Source organism: Sturnus vulgaris, chromosome 12, assembly GCF_052056855.1.
Source record: "Sturnus vulgaris isolate bStuVul1 chromosome 12, bStuVul1.hap1, whole genome shotgun sequence".
NCBI classification, from domain to species: Eukaryota; Metazoa; Chordata; class Aves; order Passeriformes; family Sturnidae; genus Sturnus; species Sturnus vulgaris.
The window spans coordinates 6,972,501-6,994,019 of record NC_142254.1 but is presented as its reverse complement, the minus strand read 5'-3'; the positions used below and the strand labels follow the sequence as shown (position 1 = coordinate 6,994,019).

The following is a 21,519-nucleotide window of genomic DNA, read 5'->3' as shown; positions in this document are numbered from 1 at the left end:
GAGAGGCTGACTTCATCAATATAGGGCATTTAGAATTGGATTACTTAAAAAAAGATTTAATATAAAACCATCTATATCTGTAATGAAATGCAGAAAAGTGATCTTCATGCAAGAAAGTTTGGCTTTCAAGTGGAGCCCACTTTTGCTCTTCTTGATTTAGTACTGGGAAAAAATAAATCTAAAATTATTTTTGAAGCTTCAGAAAGGCTTTTTCCTGAAGAGTAGCAGGAGATGCTTTTCTCCCAGTTGGACAGTGTGTTGATCAGTCAGTGGTATTTCAGCCTGGGAATGAGGAGGATTCTCCTCCTTGACCAGAACAGGGGCCAAGGATCTGCAGAGCATCCTGTGGTGTCCCATGCTGTTTTCTCCCTCAGCACAAGGCACTGATCAATGTCCCCACAATAGTGATTCACTTTGAGTTACTCATTTAGTAAAGCTTCAATTGCTTTATAAATTAAGGCAGACATTATCATTTTTGAGAAATCTAACAATAACAGCCTACCAGATTCCAGAGAATAATAGCAATGACCAACTGTGCAGGTCAGAGGGGCTGTGAGTGTGCATTCGTGAGGACTTTGGCTCTCCTTTGAGAATTTCAGACAGAAGCTTCTATTAAAGTGCAAAGTATTGTTATTATCTTTGTCCTTTATACATATTTAAATAGTACATGATAATCATCTCTGTGAACTCTTAACTATTCATAAAGGTGGCTGTCAGTTAGAGGCCTGAACCAGTACTCCAGATCCAAATACTTAAAATGATAGATCATGTTGTAACCTTCTGAGAATTATTCATAACCTTTGTGTAGGAGGAGTTTCCTTTTAGGAGAAAGGCTTTGCAGATGATTAGCTCGTGGGGAATTTAATTGTTGTGTTTGGGGTAACGACATCCAAGAATGGTGGAGAAATTTTACCAGTTTAAAGTAATTTTTGTAGATTTACTTGCAGGAAGAGCAAGAGACAGGGGATGACAAAAGGTTCAACCACCTTTCATCCTTCCCAGTGTGGCATTTTCTGATCCATGGCATAGCAAGTCCCTACAAGTAGCTCCAGGTTACAGCTTCAGCTACTTGTGTGCCCCCCACTGTCCCCAAAGAAAGGTTAAAGAAGTATATGAAATTAAACTTGTATGGAGACAGGTTTGCTCTGAACCATGAAATTTTGAGAATTTCATACATGTATTTTGCAACTCAGTACTCAGAACAGCTACCTAATTAGCACAAAAATTTAGGTTGGAGCCTTCAGGTGGAGTGTAATGGAATGTACATTTTAAGCCACAAAATTTCCAGTCTCTATAGACTTCCCAAATACCTTTCTCTTGGGCTGTTGGATGTTCTTTGGCCACTTCTTCTCTTTGACTCAAACCACAGTTTACTGATTCTAAAAAAACCAAAACCAAACACACCTTTCTGACTAAAAATTTAATCAGAAACCTCATACACTGACAATCCATGCAAGAAGTGTCTATCTTGGCCTGCTGCTGGTCAGCTGTGAGCTCAAAGCCACATGCTCCTCTTGCCCAGCATCAGAGGAGGCTACTCCAAACACCAATAGTCCCAAGAAAAAGGAGCAGAGCAGAGACCAGCCATGTGGGAAGCACCTTTCCTTCCACAGGAGCATCATGCAGGACTGTGGGGCCTTTGCACGTTTTCCCAAGGGTTTTCCAAAGTTAGAGCTTTGCCTGTTTCAGACACAGCCACGTCCCCTCTGAAGCTCACCAGCCCTTGGAAAGAGCAGCCTGTGAAGCCATGCTCTGATGGGCTGGTGTCCTTCCTGGAGAATTCCACTCATCCTGCTTGAGGGAGATTCTGTACTCTTTCCTCTAGTTTATTTCACCCTCTTGGTATGCAGAGTATTCTTTGTTAATCTTCCTTATTTATTTGAATGTTAATTGGTCCTTGTTAATTTAGTTTTCTGTGCTGGAAGCCAAGGTCAACAATGAGTCCTTCCACATTAGCTCTTAGTGTGATTACAAGGTAGGGCAATGCATCTTGGAAAAAAAGTAGAAAGAAGCCTTCCCCCTGTTTTTAATGTAACCTTTGTGTTAGGTAGGGGCTTGGAGGTTGAAAGAGAGAGAGAAAATGTATGTTCAGCGCAGATTGAAGGAGTCCTATTGATTGAAAGGGACTGTTAAATTAAAATACAGTTGTTTTGAAAGCAAAATATCACTTGACCCCAAAGAGACAAGCAATTGCAGCCCTGGGGTTAGGTATAACAACAGCACTGCTTTTGCTGTGGGAATGCAAACAGCAGGCCTGGAAAACAGATTTGGGTTTTTCTGTCGCTTCGTTGTTTGTACATGCAACTTTCAAACTGCTGTTTTTCTTGCTCTAAGAGCAGTCTCTTCTAAGAACACCCTTCTTTTGGGCTGGAATGGCCATTTTATGAGATAAAAGTAAGAATTTTTGTCTAAAACAGATTCTGTTCCATGGGGCAAAACAAACAGAGCTATCATAACACTTTAAATAGTAATCAAATATGTTTTTCTGTTTGCATTCAAAAGGGTGGAAAGGTAACTTGACAAGATGAAAGAAGGAACCAGATTTGTGTACCCCCCCTTCCCTACTAACAGGTATAGAGTTTTAGAGAAGACTTCAAGGCAAAAAGAAAAAAGCACAGAATATACTGTTATGGTGTTATTTTTGTCTTTCATTTTTATGACAACTTATTTGTACTTAAAGGAATCTTTCCAAAGAGTTAAGAAGCATCATTAAATAAAGACTGTGAAATGTGCAATATGGCTTATTTATTTAAATGTTAATTGGTCCAACGAACACTTCTAATTAGCTCTATATTTGCTTAGCAAAAAGTTTTACAAATTCCAATTGTGAAAAGCAGCTATTTTGAGCTGGTAAGCATGTTGCAGAATCAGCTATGATTTTTCTATAGTTCTCAGCCCTTGAAGGCACAATTTAATTTTTCATGTATGCATACTAGCAACGGTAAACACTTGCGAGTGTAAAGAACCTTCTTTAATTAGCTGCACAACAATTAAAGGATTCACAAACTAAATTGAACCCTGTCTCTGTGCTTACTAGCTGAATTCTACCACCTGTCACAACAGCACTTTGTTCAATCTGTTATGCAAAATCATTATAGCAATATAGCTGAGGAAAAAAAAAGAGAAAACAGCAATTATTTCTTACTTTTCTCTTGAATGGGTTATTTTGGGTTATACTGATGTCAGGTTCATTGAAGCTAACCTTTTGAAATCTGTAACAGCATAATACTTATATGGCAGGCTTAGAATAGCTTGGAGAATATTTTGTTTTACCCTTTTAAGAGCAAGTGAGGCACATCCTGAAAGTACTGTACTTTCTCTGATCATTTGGAGGGAAAAAACCTCACCAAAACTGTGCTAACTCCTGCAGAAGCCTATTGCTCTTTGTCAGACAAAAAATGACCAACATCTAATAGTACAAAATATTCTTTTGTTATTAAAGCTTATATGCCAATGTGAAAACTAGTTTTTAAGCCCACTGGTTTCTTAAAGTGGAAAGAGCTGCACTTTTACCTTACCTGTTGTGGCTTCTGACACTTGTGATTTTTCTTTAGATCTTGAAAATGAAGTAGCACATACATATAATCTATAAAATACTGGATGTACTTGTGTGCTAACTTTATTTTTTCCTTCAAGAAGTGGTTAAAAATGGAGAAATTTGCATCTTCACAGAAGAGCCTCACCTCTATTTCGATTGCACCCCTTTTCTGGAGGGATCCCAAAGGACCAGGACACCAGGGGTCCTGATTTGCACCCCCATTTACACGTCCTGTACCTCCATGTACAGGAGCCAGGCTCTGGCAGCCCCTGCAGACCTGGCCTGGGATGTACAAAGCTTCAGGCACCATTTCACCCCCTGCTTCCTGGAGAGGCACCTGGGTACTCCCTGTTCACTCATCTTCCTGCTGATTTGGTGTTGAGCAGAATTGGAGGGCACAAGAGGAAGGTGGAAACTTGTGAAAGGCCAGCTGGGGGAGGAGGTAGGTGTGGAATAAGACGAGTGAAGCCCACAGCAATGCCTTGAGTCACCTGCCCTGCTGCTCCCTGCCCCAGCTCTTTGCAGGGACAAGGATGCAGCCCTCAGCTAGATGCTGGGTTTGGGTGTGCTGGGCACTGCCAGTGAAGCCAGCAGTGTGTTGTCACCGTGTAAGGACTGTGAGGCTGTGTTTGGTGAGGAAGAGCTGTTTGGGTTTCTCTTTATTCCTGTGACAGCTGACAGGAATGTGCACCTCGCTGCCAGCTCTCCTGCGGGAGAGGCTCAGGTACACAGGTTCTGTGTGCGCTCACCAGAGCTGAGGAGCTGAAAGCAAAGCTGCCTGCTGACAGCTTCCTGAAATCATATCAATAACATATTGTTAGCTCTTGTGATTGAAGCTAAAAGAGTCTGCTGTTGGATAAAGGATACATGATACGGGCATTTCATAAGCTAGGGATATAAATGAATAACTCTGCTCATTCACAGTGCTTATACTTTTTACAGTATAATTTTTATACCATTGTCATTTTACAATATTTTTTTGAAAACCCAGAAAGAGAACAAAGAAGTTGTTTAATAACACCGTGAGTTTGTTGTGGTTTTTTTCCTAAAAAGTCATTAGAAAATAAAATTCAACACCAAGAATTTGGGAGAAGACTTCTTTTTTGTTACTTAAAAAAAAAGAAAGAAGAAAATAAAGCTGCAAGGAAGCCAGATACTTTGATTAAACATGACTTAAATTCTTAGATAATTTTGCACTGAAGTATGAGAAGCCACAATTTGCTCTATACATTTACCTCTTTCTTTCTCACATCAAATAAGAATAGTTAGTTTATTCTGAAGTATAAAACTAAGATGAAAATCCTTTTAATTAGAAATAGGTATAATGATCTCCATATTCATATGTGTAGGTGCAAGGGTCTGGAATTCAGAAAACCGAGCTTCTGCTTGGGCAGCAGAAGCAATACCTTTGCCCAAGCAGGGATTTTTGTGGGAACTCCTGAATGCTCTCAGCTCTGGGGCGTTTGGGATTCAGTCCTGTAGGAAGAGAATCTTTCTGATGGTTGCAAGTAGTGTGAGCTTGTTCACTGCCTCCCATGGCCAGGTCCTTGAAACTGGGCCACCAAGCCTTTCCCCTTCCTTTTGTCTGGCTTTGTGTTTTGCTGGATTTACCTGGATTCACACTGGCTTGCAGCAGTGTAAATTAACATTGAACGAAGCTTTACATGAGCTGGAGAAAGTGAACACAAACTGCTCATTTGCACAGGCTTTTCAAGAGGTATGAAATAGTTTCACTGAGAGTTTATGGTGTTTATTTGCATGTTGGGTTGAAATCTTGCAGTAAAGCTCTCCCTGTTAGTCCCTGGTCCTTCTGATACCAACTGTGGCTGCTCTCAGCTTGCCTGGGGCTGAAGGATCCTGGGATCCTGTCAGTCACTCGAAGGAGTTTGGTCAGAGCTGTACGTGGCCAGAGCTGGCTGCTAAGGATATATTACAGTCAGCAGAGTCCATCTCCCACCTGACTTTGCAAGCGTAATTGAACTTGCCAGGGTCTGTCATCCTGAGATTGCATTTATCAGACTTTCTTTGTCAGCTTTGTTACCACTCGCCTATCACCACGAGAGGCTGTCTTTTCAGCCAAGGGCCTGGAATGTTGCAATTAACATCAAAATTATTTAAAGGATTTTTATCCTGCAGGTAGCTTTGAAATGTTATTGTATTTTTACAGTACTCCTTCTCCCCCTATTCATCTATCTGCCATGTGTGTGCCTAGTTTTCAGTGCCCCATTTATTAATTATCAAAGCTACCGTGCCCAGATAAAACAGGGTGCCCAGCTTGTCGGATCCTGAAGGCCATTGCACTTAAACATTTGTCCTGTTTCACCATAGTTAGTGCTCACATCTCTGCTTCCTTCAGGAGATGCACGAGGTGATTCCCTTTCCTGCACCTGATCCCCAGGGCAAAGGGAGGAGATTCTCTATTCCCTTCAGGGGCTGCCCCTCACTGCAGCCAAGAGCACTGCAAAGATGGGACCCTTTTTTGTGGTCACTTGTGTGATATCATTGTTTTTCCCTTGGCTTAATTCAAAACTGTTACAACTGTTTAGTACCATCATTTCTGAAAAAACAGAATAATCTCACTGCGACAGGTAGAGAGGATTTTAAAAGCAGCTGGGAAAATACAGGGAAATACCCCAAGTCAGTTGCTTTTAGTATAAAAGTTGCTGTGTGGGGTTGTCTTCTTCCCTCTGAAAGAGCAGTGTGATGTATTTCTTTTTGCTTCTCTAAAGGACATATGATAAAGAGCTTGTTTTCTGGAGATTTCCTGACCCCAGGGTGGGTGTCTGAGCAGTGCAGTGACTGCTAACCACACCCTGGTAAGCCTGAGCCACTTATATCAGTGGGAAAACAGCTTAGGAGGCACAGATTGGCCTTAGAGTTCCCAGCTCTTCTCTTGTGTTCATGACAGTGATCAATTAATAAAGTTAAATGACAGAAGCAGTGATATAAAGGGGATTTGTGTTTTCTTCTGTTTCGTTTTACTTGGTGATAATTAAGTATATTTTTTTATGCCTTAGTCTGTGTGGTGTTTCCTCATCTATCTTTTCCGCTTCATTCTTAAAAGAGTTTTCTTTTTCTGCTTTTTGAGAGACCACAAATACAAGGCATGTTCGAGAAATGTTTGCTCTATTTTTCCAGCATTAACCTGCTTCTAACATCCCTGCCTATTTTCAACTGCATCTTTTACTCCATCTCATTCCACTAAAACTAAGGCTTTCTCAGCTTTATCCTCTTTTTTGTAGTTGTTTTTGGTTTTAGTATTAAACTAATAACTGATTAAAGCCACTTGTATCTAAGAATCACTATGACCATCTAAATTATGTGTTATAGGGAGAAGAAAAATAAGTTGAATTGAGGGAAGAAAGAAGTTAGAATTTGGAGATAGAAGGTATTAACAGCCAAGAATCTCTTGTTATTAAAAGGAAAAAAAAAAAAACCTCTCTCTAGTATTTTAACAAAAAAAAAAGTTTTATGATGACAGGTTTGCCATAAGTTAAAAAACCCAGTCTTTTCATCAGTCAATTATGTTTGATAAAGGAAAGGAAAGCTATCTGCCATACTGGACTAAGCAATGGGACTCAGGAGTTCTGGATGCTGTCCCTGGCTTATTTACAGAGGATGAGCCATCTATATAAGTCAAGATACATGGCAAGCTTTTTCCTAAATGAGATGTGGAAAGGATCAGTTAGGGATACTTTTTTCTGCAGTGCTGAAATTCTGAAAAACTTGGTCCCTTTATGCTCTTTGGGAGCACTGAAACTGGGGAAGTTACTTCTGAATTTCTACCTGTTTCCATTTCCATTGTATTAAATGTTGGATATTTCTGTACCTAGCAAAGAAAAATTTAGCATTTAGCTCCTCTCCTCTCTGATTGAATTGATCAGTGCTTTGGGGTTCCATGTGCTGGAGGCCTTTAGGGAGTACTGGGGCAGGAGCTGGTGGGAATAACTGCTGGGGAAGTTTCAGCAGCTGCTGGGGGAAAGGAGGAGCTCTTTCCACGTTTGTAGTGTGGCCCTTTATGCTTTTCATGGGGATGACCTTTTTTCATGTTGTTTTTTCTTAAATATACTGACCTGGAAGAATGCAGCAATTTGTCTTTTCATTCTCTCTCTAGTTCTTCCTCTCTTTTGTTCCCCATTCAGTATCATTGGAAGTAAAATAAATGCAGTTGTGTTATATATGTACTTTAGGAGTATGTCACATATGTTCTCTTTCATGTGCAACAGGTTACACAAGGTTTGATGTATTAATCTTTCTTTTTTCTTAAAACATTTTCTTAGGCACGTAGTTTCTGTCTTGATGTCATCACAGGTAGCCCATATGCTTAGTGATGCATTGTTTTGTCTACAGTCTAACTCAATAGCATGCAATTTGGAGCATCCTTAATTATCCTACAAACCATTTTGTGATAATGAAACCAAATATGGTGTAGACTTGGCTGACATCTCTGTGATATTACTTGGCATACCAAATATTTCTGTTCCAAATATAAATTGGTTACTGCTTCTTCAAAATATGCATTCTATTAATTAAATCTATACATGAGGCATCTTCCCCCCACTCCCCAAGCTGTTATAAGTATTCTCTCTCTCCTTGTTCTGTATGCAGATAGGGTTGGGTATGGGCTCTCTAATTTGACAAAAAAATAGGCTAACCTTGTGGTCTTTCAGTCCTACAACTACAGTTGAGTGTGCACTGTCTTTCCATATAACTAGGTCTTTTGTTCCACTAGAGAAAATGACTTAATTTGTTAGAGAGCTTTTTTTTTAAAGGTTTAACTGTAACAGTCTTTACCTAATAGACCTGGGATTGCAGGGAGGTGATTAATGTGAATTAAAGGATCTCTGTGACACAGGACTAAAGGACAGAATTACGGTGCTGTTGTTGTTGGCAATCCCACTTGTGCAATTTAATTCCTCCCTAAACCAGATTTCCAACATTTTGCAAAAAGTTAAAGGAAAAGTCTAATTGGACCTCATACTTCTTTTTGAAACTCTCTTTATTCAGGGATGTTCTGTTTGTGCATTTTCCCTGGCAATGTGTGTCTTTGTCCCTTGAAATCCATCTATTTATTGCAGTGACACCTACTGCTGAGAGAGCTGATCCGCAACAGGCTCGGATCCTGTTAAACTTGGCCAACAAGCAATTCGTGACTCAACCAGCAGATGTTTCTGTGGCTCAGGTCAAAGGCAACTTATGGACTCGGGGTTTTTTGCTTTGCTCCTAGCATTAAGTGCCAGGAAAGTCAACACTAGGTACAGACAGTTGACCTGACCAGTAGCAGGAGGAACTGAACCAGGGCCCTGAGGATCTGCAAAGACCAAAGCATTAGTCTGTTGAGCCACTGTGCTGGCTACAGTCCAGCAGTTTCAGACAACTGGCTATCTGATTGCATGCCTGGATTTTAGTAATGATTTTACATACTTATTTGATGATTTGTATCCAAGCTTATGCTTCTGACAGGTGCCCTTGTGAACAAAATCTCACTGGGCTATGGCGTATGAATATTTCACAGTCAATCATACTTTGATCTTTGGGACATATGTGCATTTGACATTATATTTAGTTGTGCACAAAATCTAAGTCTAAGCCTTTATGAAATGAAAAAAAGTCATCAACCCAGCATTACAGTTTTGGATTTAAATTGTTTCAAACCGTGCTTTGAGTTCTGTGGTCTTAACTCTTCTTTATTGATCTCTTTATAATTGGTTCAGGGGGCCTGATCCTCCTGTCCTCACTCAGCTGAAATGCTCGGCCTTTTATTTGGAACTTTCCTGTGCAAGGGAAGAAGGATTAATAGGGTCAACATTATATATCTTTTAATATTATATAATGGGTTAGAGCATTGCAGACTTCCAGTGCAGTGCAGTGTCCTCAGATGAGAATAGGAGATTCAGAGCCCTTTCCATGCTATAAAAATGACAAAAAAATGAAATAATAAATATGCTTTGCAAAGTCTTCCAGGCATTTTATTATTTTATTTGTACTCTGCGATGGTAAAGTGGTTCATTAAAAGCTTAATTTTAAGGTTTCTTCAATCTGATGTGAATGCCAGTTAGATTAATTAAAGTGAATGATCAGATAGGAGCTACAGGAAATTGATCAAATTGGAGAGGGTTTAATCAGTTGTATACATTCCAAATTACATGAAAATAACAAATTTACTTTAAAAAATGCTGTTTCTAAAGTAACAGAAGCTTTAGTTTAATGAAGCATTCCACAAATAAGGCTCCAATATGAATTTTGGTATCACTCTTATCTTTACTTTTGCCATCAAAAGATCACTAGGAAAGTAAAAAGTAAAATGAGAATCAATGTTTATAAGCTAAAAAATAATGATCCCAGATGCAACCAGTGCCTGGGAAAAAACATCATGATTTTTTTTTAGTTTTTTAATGTACTGAACTTTCAGTACCAATTATTTATCTTTCTCTTCTTTGGATCTGACTTCCTAAGTATATGCAAGTGAAATAGAATAAATAAGAAGGAAAACAGATTTTGCTAAGTCACATGCAAAGTAGCAATAAATCAAACAGCTTGTCTGCATTCTTCTAATCTTTCTATTCTAATCTGTGAGTGAGATTTATAAATGACCTCTCCTCTCCTCTGTGCTCATCTTCCTAGATTGTGATCACAAACGGTTCACAGTCCTTCACTCCACGGGTGCTACCAACCAAAGACTGTTCTGGTGATTTATCTTCCACTGATCAGTTATCAGTCCCAAAGGCTGTGCTAACTAGAAAGTACCCTGCAGATGTAACAGGTATTCTAGAAAGCAACTCTCTTCTCAGCCCAGAGCAAAGGCACTACAGCCTCAGCAAACCATTTTCTGTCTGCTAATGACTTTTGAAACTTCAAAATCCCTCTGCTAGCCCTTCTTTAAGACATAAAAACTGTTGTGGAATGAGTTGGCTCTGTTGTTACTAAAGGAGTACTTTGTTTTGGAATCAATAAGCAGCTTGTTTAAATATCAGCACTACAAAGCAGCTACAGTTCTGTCGAATGCCTTCCCGGCTGCCCCCTGCGTGGTCCCGGCTGCTGGGGGATGCTGGTGTGAGGCTGCAGCCCCCGGAGCTCCTGGGCTGTGGGATGGGGCAGCCCAGCTTCCCCCAGAGCTCTGCTCTGTGCTCTGCTCCTGCTCGAACCAGCTCCCAGTTACTGCCGGTTACACAATGCCTACAAATCCTAAACGTGCTAATGTCGCTAATGGTGATAACCAATTACCAAGCTGGCCCTAATCATTAAATAAAAACAAATAGATAGGACACATTACCTGTAGGCCAACTTTCCTTTTTAAAAGACATCCTGTTATACTCCAGAAACCATATATTTTCCTGATATAATTATGTTATACCCCAAGGAATAGGACACCTACTTAACAAAAACTCCTATGAAGTCGATGCAATTACTCTATTTTACATAAGTAAAATGAGAATAGAATCTGGCCTAATGTTTATTTCATTTTATCAGACTGGATAATGCTGTCCTGGTGGCATTAAATACAGCTGATCTCTCCCCTCCCCTTCCGTGCACACATGTTTCTGTTAAAATCTAACTATTTACATCTATGTCTCTTAGTATTGCCTACAAATCAGTCAAAGAAGAGTAGGTCATTTATCCTGCCCTACTGTTTATATATTAATCATCTGGCAAATAAACTGCTCAGTATCCTACCCACCTCAGTAATATTTGTGATGTAATTTGTTTGGATGCCCAAATGTCACCAGCGTTGATTGTAAGAGATGAAAAAAATGTACTTGCTCAGCACACCAAGCTCTGGGCTAAAATGTAAGCATGAAATCTCTGGTTTATTTTTGTAATAATGTTTACAGCTGTTTAATGACCCTGAAAGGGTTCAGTAGTCTGGTGTTCTGTATTTCTTAACAGGAGTGTATTATGCTTATAACAGCCTTAGTTCAACTGTTTCTGCTGCAACAATAAGAACAATATTTAATAAAAATTCAATATATATTCTGATCTCAGCAATACCTGTTTACGAGTTGCTAAGAACTCGTATTGGAGTATTTAGAATTTGCCAGTGGACCACAAGATAATGTAGATATATGTGAATTTTTCTAGCTGGAAAGATAAATACCAAGTCTATATTCTGAAAGCATAAGTAACAGTGTGTGTAGCTCTAACTGCTCAGAGGATCAGGGCCAGAGCGAGCTTGTCGTTTAAACACGTGAGCTTGTAAAGCATTACTTTGCTTACTGAACTGTAAATCTTTTAACTAACCTAATCTAAGCTATAATAACAGCACAACAGTGGCTTTAAAATGACTGTTTTCTCTACAGCACTGAAGAGGGGAGAGCTTCAGTGTGTGTGTGTGTGTGTGTGTCCAGCAGGAATGAACAGGTGTAAATAAGAGCTGAATTTGGTCCATCTGTTTACAAAGATAACAGGTGTGTGTCTGCACATATGTGTCTGTATACAGCTATGCGTGTGCCTGCATATGTTTACATATGTGCCTAGGCACAGATTTAGCTTTAAATTCTGTCATTCTGCTTGCCATTTTTTTTTTTTCGCTGTTTCCAGCAAGAGGAAGCTCAGCTTCTCGTATTACATTAATGTAGTTGTGATGACAGGCATTTCTGGTGTCATAATTGGTTTTAAATTCCAGTAATCCATTTCAAATAGTTAAATAAAATCTGTGTGTTCAGTTGAAATGGCTAAAGCCAGAACTTTCGCTATTGATATCACAGGAAATAGTCTTGAGGGCAAAAATGTGAGTGAAATCAAAATAACTATTAGTATCATCAAAGGGACTTGAATGTCTCACTGTACCTTTATGTAGGGGATGAGAGTGAGTATTTTTATAATATCTGTATTCCATAGTGAGTTTCATAAGCTGAGCTCCTCCTCAGAGGAACAGGGTCCTGCACAGTGGGCACAGCACATGGCCAGATGGCCCTGGATGGTCGCTGTGGTGCTTCCCAAGGCTGCTCCTGCCCTGCCCAGTGCACTGTAAACCCAGCTGGGCTGTAGCCTGTGTCTGCAGCAGGCAGTTTGGGGCTTTTTGGCCACAGCAGCTCACTTGGGCAAGAGCTGAGGGTTTATTTAGGTTAGAAAGGGCAGCCCATAACAACTCCTGATCCCAACATTTCTGGTATGGTGCCATGTCTTGGGGGACACTGTCTTTACACAATATTTGAGATAATTAAAGGTCAGAAATTTACTAAATAAACTCCAACAAACATATTTTGAATTTCTTAACAATCTCAAATTTGATTTGCAGTTCATTTTGTAAACATTTGTTAACTAGAGAGAACATTGTGCTTCTGTTCCCAGTGTGAGAGATGGCAAAACATTCTGTGCTTTCCTTATATGAGAGATCAGGATCATGAAAATAATGTGATAGACTATATATTTAAAAATTGAAAGCTAGATGTTTTCCCTATCATGGAGCATCAAAGTAGTACTTACAAATTGACATTTCCAGATTTTTTCTTTTTGAATACCTTTGAATAGTGGGTACCATGAACCAGGATCCTCATTGGGGAATGAAAGCCCCTTGCCCCACCTGCTGTAACCCTGTCTGGCCAAAGATTTAGACAGGGATGATGGATAAAGAGGGAGAGAATGAAATTGCTAATTTTTTTTTTTTTTAGAGAAATCAGGCAAATTAGATTGAGTTATCTAATTCATAGTGGAATGATGGATGAGGATGTGTTTTGTGTCTGTCTTGCATGCGGATACAAGATGAGAGTTTGCTAGGTTTTGCTGTGAAAGGGCTAAGGGATACCACGAGTGATTTCTGTGAAAGCTGAACAGTAGCAAGGTCCTGTGTTCAGAAAAGCTGTACCTGGGCATGGCAGGAGGAGAAATTTCACAGGGCAGTACTTTCAGTGTCATGGTTATACTTTGCAATAAGACCATGTTGGAGTGAGGAAAAGAGGAGACAATTCAGAGCCAGAGGAAAGAACAGACCTGCAAGAAGCAGGGGCAGATGAAGGGGGGAATGCAGTTTGAATGAAGAATACATCTGGAGATTGTGGTAGCTGGGTCCCAGAAACAGCACGGCTGATCAGAGTACACAGCATTCAGAGCTGGTTGTTACTCACTAAGCAGAGGCTTTGCTGACCTTTCTGCATATTTTATCAAATATGTATAACATTTCCTATGCCTGAAGATCCATATGGGGTGGGGGGGGGGTTAGCCTCCCCTGACTTGATCCAAAATTATTAGTCTTTAAATGAGAAATTATGGATTTGGTATTTCTCTAAATTATTTTTTTTTTAACTTGTTCTCTCAATATTCTATGTTATATATTTCCGTATGATTTTGGAAGACAGGTAATAGCAAAAAGAAAATATTGGAAAACTTACCATGTTCCAGCTAAAACTGCTGTTGTTTCTTTATTAAACTTATATTTGAAAAAGTGGCAAAGAATAACTAAAATCTCAACCACAACTTTCCTCCTCAATCCAAATAACCATACATTTGAACTGATGCTTAGGGTTAAACATCAGAATTAATAAATTCCACTGGGATCTGTCATCATTTCCAAACTTCGATAGAGCATAAAATGCTGAAATTAACTACCCAAACCTTTCTGAGCATGTAAAAGCACCAGGTCCTATTGGTATCAACTGAAAAAAAATGAAATGTAGACTGCATTTTTGAAGCAGTTGTAAAATAATGACAATACACAAAGACCTTTCTAAACCTTCTTCAATGTATGTGTGTGTCAGCACATGCTATGCATTTCTGGAATTGTTATGTTTGTTTGCCTTGTTTAAGCATGGTGGGGAGAAATAACACTCCTGGGTATGTGAAATTCAGACCAAAAGATTCAAGTTTTGGGGTTTTTCTTGTGTTGTTATTTCTGAGAGTATTTGTTTGTTTGTTTTTTTAAGAAGTACATAGGCAGATATTCAAAATCTCTGTTAACTTCAGGCAATGGCAGACCTAAGGACCATGTCTTAAGTGGTTTAATTAATCCTTTTGAACATGAAACTTGGTTTCTTCCAAAAGTGAAGAAAACTTGCAAAAATTTTTTAAAAAAGAAAAAGTTGTTTGTGTGTACCCACATTTTGAATGACTGTGGTCTGCTGCACAGAAAACTTGAATGCAAATTAAGAATTTTCCTTGTTTGCTACATGGCCTTGGGTGAGCACCTGGCTTGATTATGTTCTCCTACTCTCTACCTTTGGAAATCAGACACTGCAAGCTAAACTTAGGTGGAGTCCTTTCATATCTTCATTTTTAAAATATTTTTATAAATAATAACATTGACAGCATGAAAATAATGGGTCCCCAACATGTAACCTGAATCAGAGGACTGAAAATTTTTAAATTTTGAAAAAGATCTGCTATATATATGGGCAAAAATAGGTAGCTCATGTTCTTCTTTAATACACATGAATAGAACTCTTTCCTGTACTTTTTACAAGATCTTCACTGTGTCACAACCTCAGTCATCCTGTCAGCCCAAAGAGGTCTCCCCTCGAAGACCTCCCATGCTTTTTTTTTAGGCCCTGATCCTGCAAATACTTAATCATGTGTGGAACTTGGCTTTCAAGAATCACCCTTTGAAGTGTACTGGACTGCTCCCATGAACACAATTTCATGCATTTTAAGTATGTTCCAGATCTGGACCTTGGATTGTCTATCAAGTGGCCACTGTGAAGCTGTGTGAGGAGTGGTGTCCACCCAGGCTGTGCCTGGAGCCTTTGTAGAAGACACAGCAAAAAAATGCTTTTGGCTAAACCCAAAGAGAGGGTTGACCAAATGAATATTTTAAGAACCTATAGAATTCAGTACTTTTGTGAGTGAATAAAGTGTCAAATCACTCCACTGAACAACAAAAATCTTAACTGTGGTCTAATATAACCTTATAGCATCATATAGTTTATGAATTAGTTATGTGAAACTTTATATTTTAAACAGAATTTTATAGGTACATTATATCTATATAGAGTAGAGAAGTGGCAAGGATGGATTATTGTGGACAATTATGCAGACCAGAACAGAGCACTTGTGTTTAACAAACAGCTTTGAATTCTAATTCCCAGCAATATATATAGTGTAGCTACAATTTGTAGTCATTACTGTGTATTAGGAAAGTTATTAGAATTCTTAAACTTGTTGAGGCTTTCCACAACACCTTCCCCAGATTTTAATTGGTTTTATCTAGTTCCATAAGAGAGCTCTTTAAAGCAAATCAAAGTGTCTTAAATCACATGTATCACCCATCGAAGGACAGAGATATTCCTCTATAATCTGGCAAGTTTTCCTAGGAACAGAAATCTGAAGGTTCTCAACGATGAATTAAAAGACTTGGCAGAAGATAATTTATGTGCCTTTTGATGGGCTCAGTTTCAAAATGACAAAATTACAATGTTTTGTAACAGAAGGGTTAAATCTTAATCTCAGAGGTTTACAAAGCTGCTAGTCGCAGTCTCCTTAAAATTTAATATACCTCGTTAATGCTTACTTGCAAACACTGAAGGATTTTTATGATTATAATCATGTGTTACAGCACCTAGTACTGTTTCTAAGCAGCATACTAATCAGCTTAATGAGATATTACTGCACTTTTTGTTGACTAAAGCAAAATCCCTTTTATTGTTCTAAAGCTTGTCCTTTATTTTTTCCCAAAACATTATCTTGTTTTATTGTACACCAGTAAATATCATACCATCGGTTTTTTGTCAAATCATAAAACTATCTTTCTCATTGTAGAATGTGTAATATATTGAATATGGTTAATGGAATCGAAAGTTACAAATGGATTTCTATTTTGGAAGGGGGTTTGCTGGCTTTTTTAATGAAAATGGGAGAGATGCATAAGATTTCTTTTTCTATAGATTTAGAAATGCAGACAGGTGCAGTTTCACAAGAAGGACAAGTGAGATGGTAAAAGCCTTGGCCCCTTCTGTAATAATTAGATTTTGAATTGTTGCATATTTTAAAATAGTAATTAATAGTTCTTGGTATACATGCAGAATGAGTACATGTATGATCAAAACTATGTAGCACAGTTGGCACTTAATACACTTTTAGTTGTTTTTACACAAATTCCTTTGCATTATTATGAGTAGGTAAAACATAAAATACAAACTGTACGCCAGTGATTCAATGCTTGTAACTCTTTCACAGTCTGAATCTAAAATATCTTCTGATTTTCAGAGATGGAGGAAGCTAGTTTGTGCCTTGGTGTTTCTTCAGCTGTGCCAGAAGCTGACGCCCATCTCAACAGCACCATTCTCAATGGGCAATATTCAATGAGTCAGAAGCTGCACCAGATCACTTCCCAGCTCAGCCATGCCTTCCCGGAGCTCCAGAGCAGGCAGAATCCCGAGGAGAAGGCGTCAGTGCCACTAGAAGACAAAAGTCACATGTCCATAGCAAACCAGCCCATCAGCAGCCAGATGGCCCTGCTGGCAAACCAGCTCAACAGGGAGGTTGACACCAGCTTGAACGGGCGTGTGGATCTGCAGCAGTTCTTAAATGGACAGAACCTAGGGATCATGTCTCAGATGAGCGACATCGAGGATGACGCCAGGAAAAACCGCAAGTACCCGTGTCCCCTCTGTGGGAAACGCTTCCGATTTAACAGCATCCTCTCGCTACACATGCGAACTCACACTGGAGAGAAACCATTCAAGTGTCCCTACTGTGACCACAGAGCAGCTCAGAAAGGCAACCTGAAGATACACCTGCGTACTCACAAGCTTGGAAACCTCGGCAAAGGTCGTGGAAGGGTCCGGGAAGAAAACAGGCTTTTACATGAGCTGGAGGAGAGAGCAATTCTTCGGGACAAGCAGATGAAGAGCAGCCTCTTGCAGCCACGCCCCGATGTGAAAGCACAGCAGCACACCCAGCCGATGCCGCTCGCAAACTGTAACTTGTCTGTGCCACCTAATCACAACACACCTGATATTTCAAACCCTGTTCCCTCTCCAAAGCCAGTCAGTGTCCAGGAAGAAGTTGTTGCTCAGACAGCCGGGTTCAGATGCACGTTTTGCAAAGGCAAGTTTAAGAAGCGAGAAGAGCTGGACAGGCACATAAGGATCCTGCACAAGCCTTACAAGTGCACTCTGTGTGACTTTGCTGCCTCGCAGGAGGAGGAGCTGATCAGCCACGTGGAGAAGGCTCACATAACTGCAGAGTCAGCACAGGGCCAGGGCTCCAATGGGAATGGGGAGCAATCCACCAATGAGTTTCGTTGCGAGGTGTGCGGTCAAGTATTTAGCCAAGCCTGGTTCCTAAAAGGCCACATGAGAAAGCACAAGGATTCCTTTGAACACTGCTGTCAGATCTGCGGGAGGCGATTCAAAGAGCCTTGGTTTCTTAAAAACCACATGAAAGTTCACCTGAATAAGTTATCTGTAAAGAACAAATCTCCTAATGATCCTGAAGTACCTGTCTCCATCAGCAGCATGTCCCAGGAAGCTCATGCAAACTTGTATTCAAGATATCTGTCATGTTTGCAGAGTGGCTTTCTTCCTCCTGACAAAGCGAGGTTAAGTGAACAAAATCAGATCTACAACAAAGGAGATATGCCCATGAAAGAGAAAGAAGTCTTGGGGAAGCTCCTTTCGCCCATTTCTGGCATTGGCCACAGCATTGCCGAAGGGGATAAACATTCTTTATTGGGCTGTCTCAATCTGGTGCCTCCTCTGAAATCCAGCTGTATAGAAAGGTTACAAGCTGCTGCCAAAGCAGCAGAGATGGATCCAGTAAACAGCTATCAGGCCTGGCAGCTTATGGCAAGGGGAATGGCCATGGAACATGGCTTTTTGTCTAAAGAGCAGCAGATACAGCGCAGCCACGAAGACACTTTGGCAAATGCTGGAGTTATGTTTGATAAGGAGAAGCGGGAGTATGTGTTAGTAGGAGCAGATGGCTCTAAGCAGAAAATGCCTGCTGATTTGGTTCACAGCACTAAAATGGGCAATCAGAGAGACTTGCCAAGCAAACTAGACCCTTTAGAAGGCAGTAGAGATTTTTTGTCACATGGTATGAACCAGGGACTCGATTACAACTTACAAAGTCACGGAAACATAAAAGAAAAGCCAACTGAATGCCCGGACTGCGGAAGGGTTTTTAGAACATACCACCAAGTGGTCGTTCACTCCAGGGTCCACAAAAGAGACAGGAAAGGAGAAGATGAAATAATTCAAGGTAGTCTCGATGAGCGGCGTGGGTCTGGAAGTGATCAAGAGTCTCAGTCTGTCAGCAGGTCGACAACACCAGGGTCCTCTAACATTACTGAAGAAAGCGGAGTAGGTGGGGGTCTCTCGCAGACAGGGAGTGCTCAGGAGGACAGCCCTCATCCTTCCTCACCCTCCTCTTCAGGTATGAAAACTTCTTCTTGCCTCTCTGCACTGAAAGCCTCATAGCTGTGTTTGAACTCACAGCAGTAAAGTAGTTTATGCATTCTCTTACCAGGTCGTTTCCTGCAGTCCACAGGGATGCAGTATTGTTTGCCAGCACATCTGTGTTTGGGTTCCTGCAATGCCTTCGAGGTTAATTCTCTGCTCACCCTTTTCCCCTCCAAGTGCAGGTTTCCCAGCCTTTCAGCTGACACCTTCCCACCCTGCAGGGTCTGAGCAGCCACCAATGGCTATGTCGCTTCCAGGGCCTCTCCCTCCAGATTTTGGAGGGTGGTTTTCTCCTCCTCTTTTATTCATGGTGTCTCTCTTGCAGATCCTGCCTTGTCCTCCGTGTAAAAGGGTGAGGAAAGATGCCTTCTTTGAGCTGTAGTTAATAAACTGCATGTTGGCTCACTTCTCTGATTGCCCTCATTCTGACAACCATGTCAGTTCCTTAGCTATGTCCTTGTACCTGGCCACCAGACTGATTAAAAAGAGATTCAGAAATACAAACTACTAACCTTTTGACAATCTTCTAACTTATGTGGAGATTTTAACTTGTGTGAAGCCTTCTGTTTAATTCACATCTATTTGAAAGTACAAGAAAGATAGAAATTGGACTGAAACATTTTAATTGTATTGTATGTCATGTTAACTTGCTGTGTATGAAATAGCAAAGCAGATAATATTTCATTGGAGATGTCTATAAAATATTGAGCTTCCTGGTACAATTTTTTAAAGTTACTAGCCTATGACTGCTGAAATAAAATCTCCAAGTAATAACAGGTAAGATTTCTGGCCTCATGTATATTTCCAAAGTCACTTACTAATGGATAGTAAATTGAAAGTTGTATCTTCAGCCCTTTATAAAGAAAGCACCTCACTAATACTGTAATCATTCTGCAAGCCTAACAACAGAGGAAATCATGCCATAACAAATACTCTGTTACTAATGGCAACATTGATTTCTGCAATCAGCCATTAAGTCTAGAAAATGAAAGACAGTTTGAGGTACCTTAAGGCATTACATTGCCCACTGTTAAAGAGCTGGTAGCAGGCTGTTGAGGGTAATTCTTTTTAGCTTTTTTCCCCCAGTTTTGATAAATATTTTAGTATTGGAGGCAATTCACTGTTACAGTTATTAAGTATATGCCAGTTTACTTTTGTTGTTCTTGTCATGCTCCAGTATACTCTACTTCTGAGGCCAAATTAATATAAAAATAGTGTTAGTTTGTTGGCTTATTGCAAACCAGTAAAGAAATTGTTAAGATGCATAAATCTGCACTCCACATTCCACAGATTCCTATAGTCCTTAATGCTGTTGTTTAAATACCCATGAAACACAGTCTACTCTTAGAGTCATAGCCTCGTTTGCAATTTATTACTGGTGAGACACATAGAAAATTCTATGTAGGAACAAGGCTAACAGGCGAGAGCTAATTTCATACTATATATAGTTGTTGGGATTCTTTTAAGAGGATTGAAAATATGTCAGGATGAAGAAGATTATTTTTCTAACTTTCACTTTAAAAAATCCTACATATTTGGGGAGGGGGGGGATGCTCCTCTTTATTATAAAAATTGTCATTTCTGTTTTGCAATTGGAAAGAAAAGATCCTGAAATTGTTCAAATTCTGTCTGAAGCCTTTCAGGGCTGCCAGGAAAAGTTTTGAAAAACACAGCCCCAGAGTCTTCTGAGTGAGGTTGAACTGATAGAAGATTGAAGAGGATTTGAAACAATTCATGTGAAAGTTGGTGTGTTTTGAGTGCCCTGAAAACTTTAATTCCAAGTGTTCTGGTTCGTTAAATGTATTGTTGTGGGAAGTTTTTCCTTCTCAGAGGCAAAGAACCGTGCAGTGTTGTTCTCTCCGTGGCCACTAATTTAAAATTATTTTTAACTTGAACTACCATTTATTTAAAATGTTTGTTTTCACACCTGATATATTTATATCAAAACATGTGAAAATGAAAGCAAAATATGTGCAGTAGTAGTTGCTGGAAGCATGTTTGTTTTTTACTGAAGAAAATAAGACCTTTTATATTGATATTTGATTGTCTCCTTTAGTTACTAGTAAATGTAAGTAGGCACTCAGTGTCATACATCCTATCAGAACTAGTGTGTAGGTTTTTATAACTTTTTAATCAGATGAAAGGAAGAGAGTATTGCATTTTAACACAAGAAAATCTAAGTATTGTTTAGTACTTGAAAGCTAAATTGTATTGCCACGTTGGAAATGTTCATCACTATGGACTGCATATTTTATCACTACCTGTGAAAGTAGACCTGTAGAATATAAAGAAATCAGATTTTTTTTTTTTTTTTTTTGCATAGGGTATAATTAAGTAGTCATTGAATCTTCTATTAAGAAATTACTGAAAAACACAGTTTTACAAATTTCTCAGACTGCGTAACAATGTCTCAAAACTTAATTTGCATCACTTGATTCTTTTTTGTTGAAAACTGGGTCAGTAGGGCCTGAGAAACTATTTTTTCAGATCTTAACCAATGAATTCTTCTTTATAAATTGGTGCTCTTAACATGATAGTAGTTCTGAATTCATCATAAAAACCTTTTTACACAGTGCCTCTTAGAACAGATCTCCAGAAGAAGGCTTACAATGAGTGGCAGAGAAGTCTTTGTTATCTGATGTAATTCTT

At 39.5% G+C, this 21,519-nt stretch overlaps 1 protein-coding gene across 8 annotated transcripts in view; it reads left to right on the top strand.

The window, feature by feature from the left end:
- The window catches only part of ZNF536 (zinc finger protein 536), a 343,980-nt gene that overhangs the window by 140,391 nt on the left and 182,070 nt on the right, over nt 1-21,519 (top strand). For all 8 annotated transcript variants that reach the window (XM_088171846.1, XM_014882212.2, XM_088171847.1 and 5 more), the window contains one exon: nt 16,673-18,844. In XM_088171846.1, coding sequence (XP_088027972.1) covers nt 16,675-18,844 — 2,170 coding nt within the window. In that variant the 5' untranslated portion in view covers nt 16,673-16,674. The remainder of the gene's footprint in view (nt 1-16,672; nt 18,845-21,519) is intronic.